Source organism: Hirundo rustica, chromosome 4, assembly GCF_015227805.2.
Source record: "Hirundo rustica isolate bHirRus1 chromosome 4, bHirRus1.pri.v3, whole genome shotgun sequence".
Classification (NCBI taxonomy): domain Eukaryota; kingdom Metazoa; phylum Chordata; class Aves; order Passeriformes; family Hirundinidae; genus Hirundo; species Hirundo rustica.
The window spans coordinates 74886642-74901175 of NC_053453.1; the positions used below are offsets into that span (position 1 = coordinate 74886642).

The 14534-nt window shown below is 49.2% G+C and overlaps 1 protein-coding gene across 2 annotated transcripts in view; it reads right to left on the reverse strand.

The window, feature by feature from the left end:
- Positions 1-14534, reverse strand: part of CACNA1C (calcium voltage-gated channel subunit alpha1 C) — a 463700-nt gene that overhangs the window by 408399 nt on the left and 40767 nt on the right. The window contains exon 1 of one of the 2 annotated variants that reach the window (XM_058420137.1): positions 11415-11636. The exons of the other annotated variant lie outside the window; for it this stretch is intronic. Coding sequence (XP_058276120.1) covers positions 11415-11463 — 49 coding nt within the window. The 5' untranslated portion in view covers positions 11464-11636. Of the gene's footprint in view, positions 1-11414; positions 11637-14534 lie in introns of those variants that run through there. 2 annotated transcript variants of the gene reach the window in all.

Below are 14534 nucleotides of genomic sequence, written 5' to 3' on the forward strand. Positions count from 1 at the left end.
TTCTCTCATAAATAATGAGAAGTTATTTCTGGCCCTACAGCACGCATACCAGAGTCCTTGGGAACACTCAGTGCATTCTGGGCACTGATGTTCTCCATCAGAACCCTCCTTGAAGCACAACAGACAAAATCCGAAGAATGCACTCCCCAAAACAAAAGTAAAAAAGCATCCTGGTGAAATAAAAGCAAATTCAAAGCGAGATAACAGCAAAGCTCTCACTAAGAATGCTAAGTACTGGAAAAATAGATGAAGAACTGCTGACCCACGTGTACTGATTTAGGTACAAGCTCTGCCTTGTAACAGCAGGATGTATGTTCCAGTCAAGTGCATATCTCTGCACAGAAATACTCCAAGCTGTGTAAACCACACTGCAAATTAAAAGCACTTAAGGAGACGTCTAAGCATAACGTTTCATAGAAAGTAGCAGAAGTTGCATTCTCAGCATTAAAAACTTCCTGCAGTGCTTTGTTGAATTATTCATACTTGGAGATGTGATCCTTTTTTAAGCACTTCACATTTGACCGTGTGCCATGATACAATCCCAGGGATCCTGCCAGGCACCTGGAAAGCTCCATGCTCAATTTTCCCAAAGTTGGAATCCTGAATCTCTTCAAATTTTATTTTAAAATGCTTTGGTTGTCTTTAAAGAACTTCAAGTCCCTCCTGTCATTTTTTGACTGATTTCCTGGCCTGCATAACAGCTTTTATCACTGCCTGCAAGGTGGGACACAATTTTTCATCTCTTATGATCTTCCTTGACACCCTTTGCCTTAAAACAGAGAAAAGCCTTCAAGTCATGTTCATCTTAGCCTTTCACTCTCTGCTTTAATTCCTGACTTTTGCCATAATGGCTGAAAAGACAAGAGATGCTCAGAGTTACTCTGTTCCATTGCAAATCCAATTCATTGCAATCCATTCCAAATCCAACATTTGAGCAAAACTATTGTAAACTCCTTTGGTCATAATGTAAACCCAAAAAAACCTGAATTAAGGAGTTGTTTTTTCAACCCAGTCCCTCATGAACGTGCTTATTTCTGATTTAAGCAATAAACTTTGTTACATTGAACAAACAGCAAACAATTCTCAAAGACAACTGTGGAGAAGTTTTTCTGAGAACTCAGCAGTGTGTGCTGCTACCTGCAGGACCAGCACATCCCAAACACCTTCCAACCAAAATTTCACACTCAGAATTTGTGCGACTGAGCCAAAGCCAGTGAGAATCTGCCAGGCAAGACACTGGAGTTCCATGGCTAAAGCCATCCACTGGTTTATGAACTCAGCTTTGGATGCTGCTGGCACTAAACGCAACTGGATGGCTGCAAATCTCAGGCTTTTCACTTCAAATTCTCACTTAGGTGAAAGCGATGTAAAAATTTCACGTAATCCACTCCTAGCTATTGCTCCTGAATACAGTCACACTAAAGTTCCATTAAACCCACAATTAAACCTGATCACTTTCAATTTTCACCCCATAAATGCCTTTTACTTCCCTCTAAAGACACCAATTTGAATTTAAATTACACCTGAAAACACTCCGTGCATCTATACAATTTATAATAGGCAATAATAACTGGCAGTATACAATTTATAAAAGCAATAATAGGCAATTTAATTATCATACGTGAATTTCAGCACACAGGTGAAGCTTTCCTCCCCGCATGAGTCATGTCATGTTCACAGCTCCAGAGAGCAGCGAACACCATGGGTTTCCTCGGTTTCCTTAGTGACCCTCGGGTTTAGGTGACTTCATTTGCTGACTTTGCTGTCAACACGTTAAATTCATCCCAAGGAAATCAGACCCCTTTGCGCTTAATTCAAATGTCTGATATTTACATCTAGGACCCACATGGAAAATGTTCTTTTGTGAACTAAATGGAGGCTACAGGATGGAAAACCCAGCAAAGTCTGGCATTACAGACCGGTCTTAACTTTTCCTGATATTTGTCAGCCTGCATCAGAAATAAGGTTCAACATAAATCCTCTACACAGTGCATGTGGGTGCAATAATTCATTTCCCCCTCTGTTTTCAGCACACATCAATTTTAATTCCTCTGTCCACACAGATGACATTTGCTTCTCACACAGTTCATTGCTGCATTCCTGGAGGTAAAATTCAGGAACTCTGCTGCTAACAGCTGTATCTCACGAGTTGCAGTTCCAAAACTATTAATTTTGCCAATAACACATGAAGCTGAATATAGCTGCTACCCAAAAGAGTTGAGCTGACATACAAGCAAAGAGACACAAGCATTCTTTTTGTCTGTGTAAAAGATTATTTCAAACGACAAAAAGCATTAGAAGAGTATCTGATGGATCAATGACATACATTAAATTTCAAAAATTACATATTAAATTTAAAAATTTAAGGAGTCTTACATCTAGCCAGCCATATTGGAGAATGGAGCCTTTTTTCCTCCTTCAGAATAAAGGATCTGAAATCTGATCAGTAACATGACTTTGTTCCTACAATGCCTTTAGGAAGAAATGTTGAGTTAATTACTCAATTAGAGCATATTTACTTTGTAATTACAGTGTCATGTTCAGTCATATTTAATTGTTTTTTCCAAAATACCCGAAGGCAACCATACGCGTAGTGGGTTAAAAACCTGAATATTTTAGATAAATAACAATACCATTTAGAGAAGGATATTTTAGATAGCTCAGAGTACTCTTTAAGGTTAAGTGGTTCTCAGACAATCTTTTCCTTGCAACAATTAACTCTTTAATGTTTCTATAGAAAATTCAAAACAAGTTCCCATATTCATTTTTTCTTCCCTATTACTGTGTCTGGTTTGAAAACCACTAAGTTTTCAGTCACCCTTAATAATTCCTTTATTTTAATCTTATGCCTTTCACTAAAGAGGAAAATTTCCCCTCCCTCCTAAGTTTGTTGAGTTTCTTGGTGCCCAGGTGAGATTTGTAACAAATTGTTTGCTATTTGTGGATTTCTTTTATTCTTGACAGATGCCAGGTTAAATAACTTTTTTTTACCCCCCCACACAAACAAGGCTTTAACTGGTACTCTGCTAATTTCTTCCAGCTGTTGAAGGACATTCAACTTGCTGGTGTTTTTTTCATGGATCATGAATGTTTTGCCTGCTGAGAAAGCCACTGAAATTTAGAATCTTCAATGTGGGACTGAATAAAAACACAAACACTTAAAGGAAAAACAAAAAGAAAATTGCAGAAGTCCTCTACAAACACAGTTTTAGCATTCCTGTATAAGCTTCTAACATCCAAAAAAAGCAAAGTACTCCAAAACCGGTGTGATGCACTGAGGCAAAGCCCCTCAAACAGTTTCTGTGTCTGGTTAAACACAGAAAAGTGGCAGCAGCTCAGCTCTTGGGTGACACTGAGCTCTCCATCTTCATAGTTGCAGATGGAAATACACAGAGCAGGTACCAGGAACAACACGGTGAGTTTGTTTGTTACGAATGTAATTAAATTCTGCAGCAGGCTGCACAATGAGTCTGGGGAAGCTCCATCCTCAAAGACACTCAGGATTTGCCTGGGCATGGCCCTGAGCAGTTCCTTTGAATCAGCCCTGTTTGGAGTAGGATGTTGAGCTGCCCAGCTTCAGCAGCTCCCTCCCATCACACAGAGCTATTCTGTTTATTCCTCACTTCCAAAAACACCGCAATTTCTGCAGTGAAACCCGTGCCAGGGAGAGCAGCACCTCCCAGACGTGTCTTTTTGGGGAGGAGGCTGGGGAAGGTGACACACAGAGCAGCCCACCCTCAAAGCCATCAGCAGTGGGTTCTCCCCAAGCTAATCATCTCCTGAGGAGGAACTGTGCTAATCATCTCAGCTCTAGACTGCAATAATTCAACCCTGCTATCTGGACAACCGCCAATTTGACCAAATATAGACAAAATGCAATTCCATCAAACCTTCTGTCACCTTCTACAACACATATACTGGCATTTTCTCTTTTTTTTTCCATTCCCACACCTCTCATGGATGAGTAAAGGCACCTATCCAAACCATACAACCTTTAATGTTGCATTTGGGTTTCTGGGGGAAATCCAGCCAGGGTTTTTGTTCTGAAAATCTCTATACATGGTACTGAGACACCTGTGACTTTTCCAGCTGGAATAAACCTACCCTGAAACCATCTCAAGTTCTTAAAGAAGTTTATTCCACTCTCATGATTATGTCTCATCCACAGAAATTCTTCCAAGGACTCTTCCAGAAAAGGGTTTATATTTACTACCAACAGCACCCTCTGTGATCATAAAACCCCACCAGTGGATATCAGAGACCCCAACAGCATTACAGCAGCCCCTTGTTAGAGGGTAGAAGTGAGCCAAGACACACACCTCTCATTTATCACAGCATGAAAAAGGTCCTGGTTTATTCCTCTGTACAGCTCAGCTGTAAAGTCATCCTGACTCCAACCATTCCCTGACTGTCTGCAGCAAACTCCTGCTGTAGGTCTCCCTTGCAGCCCCTGACTGCAGGGATTGGTGTGCAGCCGGTGACTGCAGGATTAGCTCACAGCCCCTGACTGCAGGGATTGGTGTGCAGCCGGTGACTGTAGGATTAGCTCACAGCCCCTGACTGCAGGGATTGGTGTGCAGCCGGTGACTGTAGGATTAGCTCACAGCCCCTGACTGCAGGGATTGGTGTGCAGGCTGTGACTGCAGGATTAGCTCACAGCCTCTGGCTGCAGGGATTGGGGTGCAGCCTGTGACTGCAGGATTAGCTCACAGCCCCTGACTGCAGGGACTTGTGTGCAGCCTGTGACTGCAGGCTCTTACCTGGCTAGACTGTGACTGCAGGATTAGCTCCCAGCCCCTGACTGCAGGGATTGGGGTGCAGGCTGTGACTGCAGGATTAGCTCACAGCCCCTGACTGCAGGGATTGGTGTGCAGCCTGTGACTGCAGGATTAGCTCACAGCCCCTGACTGCAGGGATTGGTGTGCAGCCGGTGACTGCAGGATTAGCTCACAGCCTCTGGCTGCAGGGACTTGTGTGCAGCTTGTGACTGCAGGATTAGCTCCCAGCCCCTGACTGCAGGGATTGGTGTGCAGCCTGTGACTGCAGGATTAGCTCCCAGCCTCTGGCTGCAGGGACTTGTGTGCAGCCTGTGACTGCAGGCTTTTCCCCGGCTAGACTGTGACTGCAGGATTAGTTCACAGCCTCTCACTGCAGGTCCCAACAGCAGGCTCCAACTGCACACCCAGACTGACCTCACAGCAGGGATTTTCTCTCTCCTCAAGATCCTCTCTCTTCTCCAGGTTCCTCCTCAGCTCACCCACTCCCTTTTATCACACTTATCTTTATTGGCTACAGCTGTGACTCATCAGGGGCAAGGCTGTACTGGGTAATTAACACAGCTGTTACTAATCAGGGACGAGGTCTCCTGTATTCCCTTCCCCTACACAACAGGACCAGTCCAGCGCCTGAATCTACACGTCCTCTCTCATTAGGAAAAAAAAAAAAAAAAAACACAAAATAAACAAACAAACAACAACAACAAAAAAACCCAACACACACACACAAAAAAATTAAGATTGACACAGCTTAAATGCACAGTGATGCTTTCCGATAAAATGGAAAATCTCTAAAAATGGTAATATGTTTTTTAACTTTTGTTGGTAATGTTACAAAGAAGAAATGCCAAGTTTATGTTAGGTAATAGAGGAACTACCAGAAAAAGGTAAAGCGTTCAGTGGCCACCAACATGTCTGAACCCTTAACAGCATTTTCTCTTTTTAAAATTAATGATGCTGAAATCCAGTAATAAACATTCTAATGAATACACTTGCTCTCAAATTCGTATCATCCCCACTATCTAAATAAAACCAGCCTTTCAGAGAAATGATTGGCAGAACATATACTGGGTTTGTATACAGCCTTAAAAAAAGATGGGCAATTGAACCATTTAATAACATTATGTTTTGTAAAGCATGTATCTGCCACTGGTAAAAGCTTTCTTTGGTGTTGATCTGATTTTTGTCGTGTTCAGTAATTTAAGAGAGACTTTTACTGCATGCAGTCACATCTGTTATGCTGGTTGATAGTCAATAAATCTAGAGAACACTTGCTCAGAAGAGCTCTTTTATTTGCTGTTCCTGAACTTGAATGACTCTGTTCCTTTCCTTATTTCCCAGAAGGGGTTAAACAAGACACTTCCCAGCAAGTCGATGGCCACAATGACAATTCACACACACAAGAAGTAAATTTAAGAGTGATTGCCCTTCAGGTAAACCCTAATTTTCCACAAAACTGAAAGAAAGTAAGCCAAAACCAAGCACATATGGCAACACTGCAGCTAAAGAACATGCTCTCTGAAGTGATTTGAGGAAACAAAACAAAAAGATGAGGACAAAGAACTCAAAGTGAGTATCTCAGTAGGATAAATTAATTCCACGTGGCAAGGTTGTGTCACGTCTGCTGTACTGAATTACTCAGGTGTAACCCCAAAAACATATTAGAGGTGCAAGCACGAGGGGGTTCAGAAAGTGCCTTGGCTGCAGAGAGCACACCAGGTGAGTGCAAACTTCAGGGGGAACCAGTCAGCGGCAACACTGATGATGATCTAACCAAAACCTCTGTGACTGAAGATAACTTCAAAGAAAACCCTTCAAAAGTATATGCTTTAAATTCCATGCCTTTTGCAGGGCACTTAAATGCCCATTCTAAGGATAGGAAGTGCTTGAAAGCACTTAAATACCTTTCTGAAGGCTCTACTGGCAACTTCCAGAAATAAATGCGGTGCACTCCGACTATGCAGAATGTTTAAGTACCGTTACTTAACATTTTATTAAATATTTTTATATTACACTGCTATTTCATATTATAGTGAATAAAATGCTTCACGCCAACCAAAAGTTCCAAGTACTTTGAGGCAGAGGATAATACTTCATAAATACAAGTGTTTATTGCTAAATCAGGGGAGCTTTGAATTTTAGTGCTGCATCTTTAAACAGTGATACAGACTCTTTTTCTCCAAAAATCCTGAAGATAAGCTGTTTCAGACCGTATTCTTTATGCCCCATGGCTAATGCCTACCCTGACCAACTTTTACAGCAAAACAAGAGCACAAGAACAACTACACAAAAATGACGACTAAGTTTGCTAATCTGGTCACTTTGTCACCATGGAAAGAGAGTGGTTTATCCTACACATGAAAGCACTGCCCCAAAACGAACAGGAAATAAAACTGGTATTCTGAAAATAGAGCAGAAAATTAAAGCAAACATCCAATAAATTCTAGCGCCTATAGCCAGTGGTTTTGTTCTGTAGCACAGCACGAGACAGATTTCAACTCTTCAACTGAAATCAGCTGTGAAGTGTACACAACCATCTCTATTTATACTTGCAAAGTTAAGGGGAATATCTGTGGGTCTGACCCTCATTTCAGGTCACAAAATGCATTAGGGACCATGCTTGTGACTTGACCCTCTCGCTATCAATAGGCTTCTGAGAAATAAAGGGTATACTAATTAGTTCTTAATTTAACAGATACAGGAGATACAAGGACTATGAAAAGAGTGTCTTACAGGGAAACATTTCAAGAACAGGGTATGTGCGGGTTAGGAAAGGAGGTTGCAAGAAGACCTAATTATGGTTGACAAATACCTGAGGGGGCTCTTTTTCTACAAGCAGCAGGTAGAAATCTGTTCAAAATACGCAATAAGGACAAAGCCCAAAGGCATTATCTGAAATTGAAGGCAGGGTAGTTCAGACACGGTATCAGAAATGGCTTTTCACTCAGAGGATCATTACTGTATGGAACAAATGACCTACCAGGGGCTCTTCAATCCTAATGAATTTTATTCCGGGATAGACAGCGCTGTCTCGGCGCTCCATGCAGAGAGCCGGGGTGGTCACAGCATCCCGGGCTGGCTGAACACCCCGGGCTGGTCACACATCCTGGGCTGACCACAGCATCCCGGGCTGGCCACAGGATCCCGGGCTGGCCACAGGATCCCGGCATATCCCGGGCACATCCCGGGCTGGCCACAGCCTCCCGGCATATCCCGGGCAGTGCCGCACATCCCGGGTTGGCCACAGGATCCCGGGCACATCCCGATCAGTGTCGCCCATCCCGGGCACATCCCGGGCAGTGTCCCCACATCCCGGGCAGTGCCCCCATCCCGGGCAGTGCCCCCACATCCCGGGCAGTGCCCCCACATCCCGGGCAGTGTCCCCATCCCGGGCAGTGTCCCCACATCCCGGGCAGTGTCCCCATATCCCGGGCAGTGCCCCCATCCCGGGCAGTGTCCCCATCCCGGGCAGTGCCCCCACATCCCGGGCAGTGCCCCCATCCCGGGCAGTGTCCCCATCCCGGGCAGTGTCCCCATCCCGGGCAGTGTCCCCATCACGGGCAGTGTCTCCTGCCCATCCCGGGCAGTGTCCCCACATCCCGGGCAGTGTCCCCATCACGGGCAGTGTCTCCTGCCCATCCCGGGCAGTGTCCCCACATCCCGGGCAGTGCCCCCACATCCCGGGCAGTGCCCCCACATCCCGGGCAGCGTCCCCACATCCCGGGCAGTGTCCCCATCCCGGGCAGTGTCTCCTGCCCATCCCGGCAGCCCCGCCGGCTCGGCGGCCCTGCAGTGCCACCTTCCGGGAGAGGCCCCCGGGACCCCGCTCCCCTCCCCAGCCGAGGCTTTTTGAAAACCACAGCAAAGGCGCTGCCTTTGGCTCCTTTCCTGCCGGACGTGGCCAGCACAGACCGCTCCGGGCAGCGCGTTCGGCCGGCTGTCTGTCCACGCCGGGGCCGGGCGGGCTCCATCCGCCCTCTCCCTCCCCACAGGGGGCTGCAACACGTGGGTTTGCAAACCGGTTTTCTGTCTTATTCCAAGAGAGCAAGTTCTCAAAAGTACTACGAGGGAAGGCACCAAAGATGCCCGCCTAGGATCCCACCCAGTCCCACACGGGCATTAGATGTGATGTAGTTAGTTTTGGAAGCTTTTGCTGGCCCTTCTTGGGTGGGGTTTTGTCATTTTCTAGCCAAACATAAGCTGTATCAATGAATAGTTATCATTAAAAAAAAAAAATCCTCCATTGTGTAGCAAGAAATGAACACTGTGTTCTCAGCATTGACAAATAACGCACTATTTACTTGCCTTTGTGCAATAGGAGACTGTAATGGAAGCACAGCAGGCTTAGCATCCAAAAAACCGAGGGAATTCTTACTTTAGGGTCAACGATTTTCAGGACAGGTCGTCACGTTCAGAAACGTAAAACAAGTATGTCACAAACCTACCCAAACCGGCAGCTACAAAACCAACAAAGCCCTTCCAAAGACAACTCCTCTTCCTCAGAGCCCTCAGGGTGCAACTAAGGGCCTCTCTAGGCTTTACTCCTTCATTTATTTGAGCAGCCCTGTTGGAGCAGCTCCCCTGCTGCCCAGGTGAGAGCTGCTCAGGTGGGGCTGGCCGTGTCAGAGCTGTGCGGGCAGCAGCTGCCGCCAGAGGCCTGCTCACATCAGTCACAGCTCAAGAACAGACATCAACATTTGTCTCGCACCGCCAGCACCTGGAACGTTCACCTTGCTGCCAGGATGCAAGAGAAAGGGCTGATCTAAATCAGTCTTCCGTGTCAGGAGCGAGGAGCAGACCAGGATCCCAGAGCTGGCTTCCTCTCCTACCCCCCTCCCATCACCACCTTGCAACTGGCAATCTGCGGTTGCTTTGGTGGCTCCATTCCACGTTGTGATTGGTTTGCTCCCGTCTCCTCACCGCCAGGTTTTCTTGACTACTGATCAATTTAACCTTTCAGGTGCTGTTTGCATAAAATAAAAACGGATCGTAAATAAATGGCAACCCGAGCACTGCCAGGGAACAGAACTCCCTTCCACTCGGCTGATTTTCCGTTTGCTTTGGAAGTTGCTCTTTCACCTGGGAGTAACGACAACCCGCGTCAAGAGACAGATGCAAAACTGTTCCTCCAATTATATAATCACTGCAACTGATAAGGAGGGAGCTGGATTTGGGTTGCCATAGCGTTGGCATATTGCTATGGAGGCTGAGCTCTTCATCCACTTTATCAGCTCCGGACCAGGAAGAGCAGCCCAATTACGCCTGCCGAACGCATGTGCTGCAGGCTCGCTCCCGCTTGGAGAAGGAGCGCTCTGGATCAGGGGCTGCTCCCTTTCCCCTCCCACCTCATTTCGGTGGAGTGCTTGGGGGTGCCGGGTGGTTTTATTCCTTTTAATCTGCGTTCAGTCGGAAGGACGGCGGGTGTCATCTCTAAACCCCGCTACCTTTGCACCCTTGAGCGCTGCCTCAGCGCTGCTGCCCCTCCCCAGCCGCCCCTCCATCCGCCCCTCCAAGGCCTCGGGGGGACCGGGGGGTCACCGGGCCCCTCGCAGGTGCTGGATGCCAGCGGGCGGGGGCACCTTTGCCAGCGGGGAAGTTGTCGCCGGCCCAGGGAGGGGGTGCCCCGGGGAGCGGGCGGGGGGCGATGGGGGAGAACTTGGCCGGGGAGGGGGGTTCTGCTGTGGGGGGAGAGAAGGAGCCCGGCAGAGCGCTGCTCTTCCCTCGCCCGGGGGAGGAAATGGCTCTGCCAGCTCTGCAACACCGCCGTGCGTGTGTGCAGGGCTGGAGGGAAGGGAAGGGAGGGGAGGGGGTGACTCCATGCAGGTAACGGGATAAAAATAACTTCAGGAACGGCAGGTCGGGGTTGGGCGGGGGAGGACGGGGGCGGGGGAAGGCTTCTGGAGTTTGGACAAACAAAGTTTTACTACAGGGAATAGCGGGGGGACATTTGCTGACGCCGAGGAGCAACAGCGCGGGTCCGGTATCCATGATGCAGGCGATGGATCCTGCGAGGAGCCGGGCGAGAAATCACGGCCCCGAGTAAAAATCCAACTTTCATCTCCACGCAGGCACCCCCGGCGCCCCTCGTTCTCTGGGCACACGTATGGTGCACATGTGTGTAAACAGAAAATCGTCCCTTCCCTTCCTCTCCCCTGCCGTGCCGGAGATTGGGAATAGCGTACGGCGAGGGAAGGGCTCCTCTCCCGGTGCCTTGGGAAGCCGTACCCAGATGGAGCTTAGGGGGGCCGGGACGAGGCGAATTGGGCAAGATCCCCTAAATCCGGCGGCCCCGCGAGTGAATCCCGGTGTGGCACGGAGGAGCGGCTCCCCCGAGCCCCCGGCCCCAGCGCGCATCCCCGAGCCCTCCCAGCCCCCGAGAAGGCGACCCAAAGCAACTTTTCCTCTTCGCCAGGGCTTTCCTAAGGAGCAGCCGTGCTGCGAGGGGCCGCGGGGGTGTCCCCCCGGCCGAGGGGAGCTGCGTGCTCCGGGGGGCAGCCGGTGGGTGTCAAGGGCCGTCCTCTGCCCCGGCCCCTCGCCCGCCCCTGCCCGCGGCGGCGGCTGAGCCGAGCCCGGAGACGAGGGACAAAGGGCAGGGTAGGGAATGGTTGCTAGGTCCTCGGAGGTAAATCCCGGGCTTACCTTGATGGTTTTCCTCTGGAATGTACATCCTCTTGTTTTCATTGACCATTTAAAACGAGTCCGGAATAATCCCTCCGAAAATCGGCTTGGTAAAATTCAAGGAAGAATGGAGCTGCAGATTTTCCCCTTTTATTATTACCTGATTCCCATTATTGCATCAAACACCAAAACCTGATCCTTTCCACTACTGCCTCCTTTAGTGAAATTGCAATGCATCCTCAGTACATCCGGGCCCCTTCCAAGAATTTAGCACAGCACCTCTGGCTGTTAAACCATAAAAAAGAACAGGAAGGGGGGAAACGAGAGAGAGGGGTGGGAAAAAAAAAAAAAAAAGAAAAAAAAAAAAAAAAAAAAAAAAGGAAAAAAGCAAAAGCATCCAGGGCAAACCTCTGAGGGTTAAAACGCCTTTTTAAAATCCACCAACTACAAGAGTAACAACGGGAGGAAGAGGGAAAAAAAAAAATAAAATAAAAAAAGACCCAGGGAGATGTTCAAACGCCGCTGCTCCTCCTCTTCAAAGCCATTCTGAGCGCGTTGTGTTGGCAGGGAGCTGTTTCTGCAGAGGAAGAGAGCACAGTCCCAGCCCCTTACTCCCCTCCCCTCCCTCAGCGCGCTCGCTGCCCGCTCTCTCCCTCTCGCCGACAGACAGACGCACTGAACGCTTCCAGATGTTCCAGCTGCGGCGGGCTGCACGCAGCTCCCCGCGCACGGAGCCGCCGGGCTCCAGCTGAAAGTTTAACACGCCGCCCGCCTCCACTGCGCCTGCCGGAGCCTCGGCACAGACATGACGTCAAGGAGGCCAGCCGGAGGCCAGCCCGAGCCGGCCGTGCCCGGGGGAGCGGGGCCGGGCAGGGCCGGACGGCGGCACGGCCCCGGCATAGCTCCGGCATGGCCCCGGAGCCCGGGCACGGCCCCGGCACGGCCCCGGAGCCCCGGCACGGCCCCGGCATGGCCCCGGAGCCCGGGCACGGCCCCGGCATACCTCCGGCACGGCCCCGGCACAGCTCCGGCACAGCCCCGGCATAGCCCTGGAGCTCCGGCACAGCCCCGGCATAGCCCTGGAGCTCCGGCACAGCCCCGGCAGCGCACCCGGAGCTCCGGCACGGCCTCGGCACAGCTCCGGCACAGCCCCGGCACAGCCCCGGCACGGCCCCGGAGCTCCGGCACGGCCCCGGCACAGCCCTGGAGCTCCGGCACGGCCCCGGCACAGCCCCGGAGCTCCGGCATGGCCCCGGCACGGCCCCGGCACAGCTCCGGCGCTGCGCCCAGCACCGCATCCCGGGGAGAGCCGGGCCCAGGGAGAGAGCTGCGGTTCTGCCGAGCCCCCCGCGGGCACGGCGGCAGCGGGGAGCCGGCCCCGAGCTGCAGGCACAGATGTTTGGGGAGATTAATGGAGCGAGGATTTGCAGAATCCTCGGTGGAAGCGCCGAAGCGCTCCGCCGGTATCCCCGCCACTTGCCTTAATTGCGCCTGTCATTTGGGCCGCTGTTAATTGAAGCCTCCGCGGAGAGCCAGGGCGACTGCTTTCAAAGGGAACGCGAACCGAATGCGGTACGTGTTAAAGCTATCCGGACTCTCCGAGCTGCCATGTTAAACGAGGGATGCGGACCCCTCAGGACCGCTGCGGGGACGGCCAGGGCCCGGAGAACCGGCGCGCACGGAGGTGAACACCGGGGGCAAACCCGGGGCTGTAGGGTGTCACCAAAACCGAGCATCCAGCCTAACACCACACGCGTGCAGTGCCACTCGTGGAGCTTAAAACACCGTGGTCGCTTCCTTTCAAGTGGTTTTCCATTTTAACAAGAGAAAAAAAGAGGGTGTTTCCAATTGGTTAATACCCCCATAAAGGAAACACTTTGGAACAAACTTAGTGCCTTCCCTACAAATGCTTTTGGGTGGGATGTATCAAAAATCCATCTCTTAATGAGGCTCTCTCCCCTCAACTCTAATTGAGCTGCCTCTCATCTGGAACCTAAAACATTATAGAAAGCACCACCAGCTAACAGATTTATGGAAAGAAGCAAAACCAAAAAAATACCCACCCAACACGTCCATTTGGAACTACAAGGAAAGCTAGAATAGATGGAAAGCACTTACCAAAAACTGGATGCAGCCAAATCATTTGTCCTAAATAAAGGTCATTTTGGTTTCTAATAACCACTGATCATCACAACTTCTGCATTAGATGCTCTTCAAAGGGTAATTAACCAACACCATATTGCCACTGACAGCATGTAGAGGCACAGCTTTATTTCTGACTCAGGAGGAAGAGTTCCTCTGAGCAATTAAAATACTCTGTCCTCTCTTGCCTAGTTTTTCTCTAATAATGTCACATGCACTTACCCATTTGACTTAGCAGATCAGGCAAGATCACAGCTAGAGGTAGGATGGCAACATCTTGGCTTTCACTTCCAGTCCAAGTTTCCTTTTCTTAAAAAAGCCAAGTCCTACCTTCGCCATTATAAAAAGGACTGAACAGAAAATACTGCGCTGCCTACGTGTGTTGTGTAAATGTACATTTTGTTTTTCTCTTGTGACCACAAATCCTTGCCGTTTTGGGTTGTGCTAACTCCATTTTTCACACCCCTGAGTCAATGGAGCCTTGCACGGACAAAGGATCTCGGGGAGGGAGTGCACGCTGGTCACCCCTGCCCAGAAATCAAACACTGCTGGAGCACCTGTAAATATTTCTTCTGCCTTTCGTGGGTCACATCCTCAGCTAGCTGGAGATTTACGTACAGCATTGTTTAAACAGTTAAAATCCACATAGCCCTGCTTTATGCCAGCTCACATATGTATGCAGGCACATACACAAGCTGTCTCTGACACCTACAAATCTTTTTCTCCGTTCTTTATCCCTCTCTCTCTCTGCCAAGCTCCCACAGTAGGACACAAGTTGGGCCAATTACCAAAAATCAAATACCAAAGGAAAATAGAACAAGAAACAAGGCTATTAGCTGGCATTAATTTCTCCAGCATAAATAAAATTCTACTATAGCTTGATGCTTCCTTACTCAGCAATTCTAATGAAATGCTTTCCTCTACAGAGAAGTGGAAAGAAACTGATTGTAGGATAAAGATGGAAAAAGATCCTGCTAACGGGTCAGGTGGCATAAGAGT